The sequence below is a fragment of the Stegastes partitus genome, unplaced genomic scaffold, assembly GCF_000690725.1.
Source record: "Stegastes partitus isolate 25-593 unplaced genomic scaffold, Stegastes_partitus-1.0.2 Scaffold1402, whole genome shotgun sequence".
NCBI lineage: Eukaryota > Metazoa > Chordata > Actinopteri > Pomacentridae > Stegastes > Stegastes partitus.
The window spans coordinates 88,156-95,030 of record NW_007579133.1 but is presented as its reverse complement, the minus strand read 5'-3'; the positions used below and the strand labels follow the sequence as shown (position 1 = coordinate 95,030).

Sequence of the window (6,875 nt, the reverse complement as noted above, 5' to 3'; positions counted from 1 at the left end):
TAGCATTAGCTCCAGAACAAGCCGGTCCATCAACTGCATCAGCAGCTGCAGAACAAACTGTGAACACGAGTCCCCTGTTGGTCAGATCACAGCTGGAAACATCCACTGGTTCCTGCTTTAGTGGAGCTGATCTGGAAGAGACTTGATGCTCACCTTGAGACGTCCTCTGGATCACATTAGTTCATCCTGCAGCTTCTAACACACAGTCTGAACTGTGTGAAAGTGTCCAGGAGGGTTTAGTAGCTCCAAGTCCTCAGCTCCAGCTGGACAGCACCAGGACATCAGGACTCATTCATGAAGGTGCTGCAGCTAGAATGGAGTTGAAAGCAGCTGATGCAGAGATCTGACTGGAAGCTGAAGCAGCCTTATGACGGCCACCATCAAGACAACAACCTAAACAGTGAGTTAGATTCTTTATTTTGAGCTGTATGTTAAATCAAGTTGTGTTAAACTGGTGCTCAGAGCAGACGTGAGGAGAACAGCTGCTGTGTTTCCTCCTCAGAGAACAAAGTGAACCAGTCGGCTGCATTTCAGCGTCTTTGTGCTGCTGAACCAGTGAAGCTGATAAAGTGATTCAGAGAGAAGCTCTGGGATCGTCTGCTGCTCTCTCTGGGCCTGAATGAATAGATGGAGGGGGAGGAGACCTCCGAGGCAACAATGGTCTTTGTCCCGGTCGTCCAGCAGTCTTACTGGGCTCACTGGGAGGAGGCAGCTTCTCTATAGCAACAGCCAGACTGGAGCTGAGAGAGGCCACTCAGAAAGCACCGGAACCAGCAGGAACCGGCAGAAACCGAGGGTCTGGAGCAGGCTGCAGGTCCAGGAGTTAAAAACAAGACGTAGCTTCAGCAGGGAGGGTTTACGGCCGGTCCTGAGCCAGTGAAGGAGGACGAGTGTCATGGACCGAGACAGCCACTCTGAGGACTCTCTGTCCACTCTGCTGCTGGAGAACATCAAGAACAAGCTGCTGGACGCCTTCAGAACCTCGGTGGAGAACAGAGACGTTCCCCAGGGTTCCCTCAGACCCGTCAGGAGCCCTCAGGCCAACGAGGAGCTGCGACGGGCCAAAATCGACGGAGCTTTAACCTGGCTGAGGTCCGAACTGGTGAGATTCTGCTGCTGGTTCTGTGTGAAGCTGTGAAAGTAAATCAGTAAATAAATCGTCCTGACAAACAAAAAGCCACCAGAGGAAAACTGTAACGGTGACAAACTGTGGAAACAGCAAACATTTGTACCGTAGTATGTTTATTGCTCATTTAAATGCAGTAAAACTCTGTAAAGTCCAAAACTCCAAAAGAACAAGTTAGTGTTTTTAAAAATAAGGATTTTGCAAATTTAACAACAAAATTAAAACTTTTTTTAAATCTGTAATTGAACTCTTCAACAACTTGCTCACTGATTTTATCTTTAATTTAGCAAAACAGGGACGATTTACAGCTTTAGTGATCAAGTTAAAAACAGTTTAAAACAACTTTCAGGGACACAAACCATCCGCTCACACTTCATTCACATTTATTACATCAGATCTTTGACCAAATCATCTGTAAACTACTGAACTCGTGTCATCTGGCTTTAGAATCAGATGTTCAACTGGAATGTTTCATTGAGCAGCTAAACGGGGATTTTAAAGTGTTTCTATGAAGGACGTTCTAATGCACAGCGACGGCTGGATTCATTCATCTGACTGCTTGTGATTCCTCCCAGCTGGAGATGCGCTCTCAGGACCTGCAGCTCGCTCAGACTCTCCTGGGGCTGAAGTCAGAGATCCAGAGGCTGAGGAGGGAGAGCTGTGGAGGGCTGGAGGTGGAAGGGGAGGACCAGCGGTGAGCGGCCCAGGAGAAGGCCTCTCCTCTGGGACCATCCTGAAGAACCGGCTGGTCACATGACGCTGGACAGTTACTGCCTTATTCTTTATATATTTTGCACTGAAGCTGATTTAGTTTCTCAGATCTGTTCAGTAACGAGACGACATGAATGTAACGATGGCATGAGTCAAATAAAAGGTGCAACATGTGTCTTCATCCGATTGGCTGCTGTTTGAACAGTTCAGGCTCATCCACACATAATTCATCGTGTCTGAGCAGAAAGGTCCAGTTCACCTGGAACCAACCGTTTACTGAACTGAGACCAGAGAGGTTGTGTCGAGCTGCAACTAATAAACCAATAATCCGTCTAAACACACTGAACAACGGGTCTGAGCTGCAGCTGAAGAACGTTTCTGGATTTGATCTATTTGAATTTAAACTTTGTTCCTGGAATGAAAACAAACAACAGCTTCAGATGAACGTTTAGTTCAGGACTGAACTCCGTCACACAGCCGACACGTTCACCAGACGTTCCACTCATGTGTTCTCTCAGGTAAATATTCAGTGGGTTAGCTTAGCTTAGCATAAAATCAAAACATGGTTCTGCAGAAAGGCTCCTCTGAAGCTCAGTGATTTAGAAGCTACAACTTGTTTGTCAAATCTGTTCAGTAAAGACGAGTTCTGTTCCAGGTTTTTATGCTAAGCTAAGCTAAGCTAAGCTAAGCTAAGCTAACTGTAACGATCTCTCTGAAGGAAGCAAATAAACACGTTTCCCTCCGAAAACACACCACATTCTGCCCGACGTCTGGTTTCCATTTACAAAGTCACCTTTTTGGGATCAAAGCAGAAATAAGAGGCGACAAACAGAAGATGAAACGGAGCCACAGCTGGAAGGAATGGTTCCACAAACGTTCTGAGAAGGTTCTGCAAAGTTGTAGTAATGTTTTCAGTGGGTGGTTCTTCTCAAAGGTGCAAAACCACAGATGTTAAATGTCTGGCAATAATGTTGTTAGAACGTTCCGAAAGAGTTGTCTGAGCACTACAGTCACAAACCATTGTAGAACATTGTGGGAATGTTTTGTTGAAGAACTTTCTGTAACGTGCCAGGACATCCTCAAAGCATTGCATTGTTTACTACATAATGTTACAGGAACGTTTTGTGAAGAAACGTTCTGTCATCTGAGTCCTCGATAACGTCTGGAGAACATTTTTAAATGTGGGTTTGAGAAGAAAGTTTGGACAACGTTCTCAGGATGTTGCAGCTCAACGTTCTCTCTTAGTTCACGTTTAACCTCATTGGAACTTTATTTAAAATGGAGAATATCCTTAAAATGTTCTTTGAACATTTGGTTAAAACTTTAAAAAACGTTCTAACGTCTGGTGACGCTGACCAATGTTGTGGAAATGTTTCCTGCAAACCTCAGAGGAACCTGTGTGTCCATCACAGGGATTCTTCCAGGTGGTTTAATCGCTGATGGTTCCACACAGATGGACCCTGTAGAACCAGAGTCAAACATCTGGAGCTCAGCGTAGAAGTCTGAAACCTGCCGACGTGGACCGGAGGGTACCGGTCCTGACAGAACAAAACGGTCCTGACAGAATAAAACGGTCCTGACAGAATCAAAACGCCTGAAACAACTCATTAAATGTGACGTAGCTCAATTCAAAGACATTTATTCGGTTACGAGTGCTTTTAAAGGTTCGTAGAAGTTTTCTGTTGCCTGAATCAAACTGACGTGTCCAGAAATGTATGAATCAGTGTTAATATTATAAAACCTGCAGGAAAGAAATTCTAAAAATCCAAAATTATTATTTAAACGTGGACCTAAAAGTTCAGGTCCAAGTGTTGAAGGAAGCTTCAGTCGTCTCAGAACAGAACTGAGCAGCTGACTTTGTCTTTATGGATCTTCACGGCACCGAGCTCCTCCTGCAGAACCTGCGGTTGGCCTGGAGGCGGCAGGTGAAGCGGACCTGCTCAGAACCAGAACAGATGCTGCTGTGGTCGCTGTCAGAATCCCAGCAGCTTCCCTCCTCGTCCTCTGAAAGCTCCATCTTCAGCTCCTGGATCCCAGAATGCAGCTCCATCAGCTGCCGGATCAGAACCTGGTCCTGAGAGCGCAGCTCCACCTGCACACAGAATCGGGCTCAGATACCAGACAGCGAACAGAACCGGCTTCACTGGACAGAAACACTGAAAACATCCAGAGAGGAAATCTGTTAAAACTGGACAGAAATGATTAAATGGGTCATCAGAGGGACCAGATCTGGAACATCCAGATACCAGAACCCGGACCTGAAGCTCAGTGCTTGTTCTCTGATCCGACTCGGGTTTTCTCTCGGTGTGAAGCTGCAGCCGTTTCATTTCAGACTTCTTTCAAATGCAAATCATCTCTCTGCTGGTCTCTGTCGGCTCGGTCTAATTGCTGGCGCTGCACAATAAGATATTCAGATTCCAGAGTCCAGGTTTGTTCTGAGGAATGTTCTGAACCAAACAGCGAGCTTCTTTCATCAGCTCTGAGCAGGAGCCCGGCGCTGTTTGGAGATGAAGCTGAACTGTAGATGTTCGTTTCTGTCATAAAGGTCTGAGGTGGGTTCAGGTGTCAGTTCAGCTGGACGTTCTTTAAAGATCACGTTTCACTGAAAACGAGCCGTTCAGTCATTCAGAGAACACAGAAGAACCACCAGAACCACCAGAACCACCAGAACCGCTTGTGCTCAACGTCCAGCTGGTTGTTGCTGAAGACGAAGCTTCTGGATCAGAAACAGTTTGAGCTGCAGCTGCTGACCTTTCTGAGGACTTTGGTCTGAACCATTAACAGAAGCTGGGTTTGGTCTGAACCATTAACAGAAGCTGGGTTTGGACTGAACCATTAACAGAAGCTGGGTTTGGACTGAACCAGCTCCTGGTCACAGCTCCGGTTCCATCCATCACTCAGAACTTCTACTGACAATCACCAGAACAACTTTATTTATGTAAACAAAGTTCTAAAGTCTTTTACAGTAAAACTAACTTCAACTTCCCACAGTGAGACTGAAGCTGAGACTCAGAACCACCAGAACCGGAGCTCAGGCCTCACAGAACCCGACCAGAAAACCACAGGTAGAGTCCTGCTCTGCTGCACCTTCACTGCTGAGGGAACCTTCACTGTGACTCTGTTACTGTGATGATGGCTGAATGCATGAGCCCGTTTAAAGGTCCAGAACCACAGAACTTACAGAAACAATAAAGAGATAAAGGATGTTCTGTTCTGTTCTATTCTCAGAGTCGATCATCTCTGAAAACCTCCGACTCAGCAGAGAAGAAGCATCTGGACCTTCAGCCACAAAGTAAACGAGGTTCTATGGCAGCAGAACATCCTGGTCCCGGTTTATCAGGACTCATTACTTCATAACACTGTGTTTAGTGAGCAGAACCAGTGTGCTGATCCCAGCCTTACCAGTTCCCTCCTCAGCCAGGCCAGTGAGCTCTCCAGGTCCAGTCTGCAGCCTCCGGTCCTGGACCCGCTCTGCTCTGCTGCTTCTCGGCCGCTGAAGGTCGGAGTCTTACAGGAAAAGTCCTTCAGTCGGGTCAGAACCGCCTCCATCATGTTTAGGTCTGTCTGCAGGGGAGCGGCTTCGTCCGTTGTCGGGTTTCTGTCGGTTCTGAGGGTTTTGGCTGTCAGCGGATTGATGTTTGGGAGAACCGTGACGTCAGAACCTCGTCCACATGGAGACAGGAGGCGGGTGGTTTCCATGACGACAGCATTTGTGTATGCCTGAAAGGACCAGTGTGAGTTCTGGTGAGTGCCGGACTGAGCTCATGTTCAGTCCGACAGACACACAAAGACGTGCACTGTAAAAACAGAGGTTCTGTCTGAGGGAACGGGCCGACGTGTGATTCAGTGTGTTTGTGTTGAGGAGCAACGTGTGAAGCAGCAGCTGGACGAGTCTCAGCATCACGTCTGTGTGAAGCTTCAGTCTGTGGAGTAAAGAGCTGGTTCTGGTTCTGTGAAAACATCTGTGAACTGGTGGTGATACCGCTAAAATACAGTCAGTATAAATATTATAAATATAAAATACCGTTAAAATACAGTCAGTATAAATATTATAAATATAAAATACCGTTAAAATACAGTCAGTATAAATATGATAAATATAAAACACCGCTGAACTGTAGTGTCAGAGTCAAACACATGACTTCTTGTCAACATACAGACTTTCTGTGGACCTTAGTTACAGCTGTGGATGTTTTTTAAGGTTAAGATGTAAATGAATCTTTTTGTTTGAATAAATGATCCGTAAAATCTGTCAAACCACAGAAATGCACATCAGTTTGCTGATTTAAATACAGGAAGAACTGTAGCTTTATGGTCAAACGTTGTGACAGAACAGATGTCCTGGTCTGGTGGGTCGGGCAGGCGGTCCAGGTCCAGGTCCAGGTCCAGGTCCAGGTCCAGGTCCAGGTCCAGGGGTTATGATGACCGGTGCAGCGGCTGCGGTTCGGTCATTCCCCCTCCTGCCCACGTTTCTCTGTCAAACATCATTAAAGGTGGAAAAGCCCAAAGATGACGTCTTCAGAACCGGACTGCGTTCAGTCAGACACGCGTGTGACGTGTTCACAGCGTTTAACTGTTTGACGTGTGCATGAATCCGTGTGCGTGACTTCACCAGGAACAGCTGACAGAAGCCGTGTGTTTTTACAGTGCCGGCTGCCTGCGGGGGAACCGGCCTCCCGGGCCTCCCGGGCCTCCCGGGCCTCCTGGGCATCTCGGCTGCCATGGCAACCGTAACTATTCACACAGTGTGCAGCCAACAGAACCAAAATAACACCAGCGAGCTATTTTTAGAGCCGACTGACTGACTGAGGAATAAAAAGCTGCTTCTGTCTTTTGTGCTGTGATCTAAAGCTGCTGGCGTCATCAGAGAACCTTAAAGAACGTTTGATCAACGCTGTCAGAGCCTTCACTGCAACACTTCCGGTTCCTTTATGAAACGACGTCACTGAGCTGCACATGCGCTCAACAACAGCTTCTCTGTTCTCAAACCATCTCTTGTTCTCCTGTGAATGCAGTCTGATGGTGCTGCTGCTCACTG

At 46.8% G+C, this 6,875-nt stretch overlaps 1 protein-coding gene across 1 annotated transcript; it reads left to right on the top strand.

Moving 5' to 3' along the window:
- Positions 1 to 631: 631 nt before the first annotated feature.
- On the top strand, positions 632 to 2,018 carry aard (alanine and arginine rich domain containing protein). The gene is made up of 2 exons (XM_008299318.1): positions 632 to 1,102; positions 1,702 to 2,018. Exons 1-2 carry the CDS (start codon positions 896 to 898, stop codon positions 1,822 to 1,824), a joined length of 330 nt encoding a protein of 109 aa, XP_008297540.1. The 5' UTR covers positions 632 to 895; the 3' UTR covers positions 1,825 to 2,018.
- Positions 2,019 to 6,875: the final 4,857 nt, after the last annotated feature.

Coding starts and splice junctions, on each gene's coding strand:
- aard (XM_008299318.1), top strand. CDS start 896: ATGGACCGAGACAGCCACTCTGAGGACTCTCTGTCCACTCTGCTGCTG. Junction 1,103..1,701: donor CCTGGCTGAGGTCCGAACTG/GTGAGATTCTGC, acceptor GATTCCTCCCAG/CTGGAGATGCGCTCTCAGGA.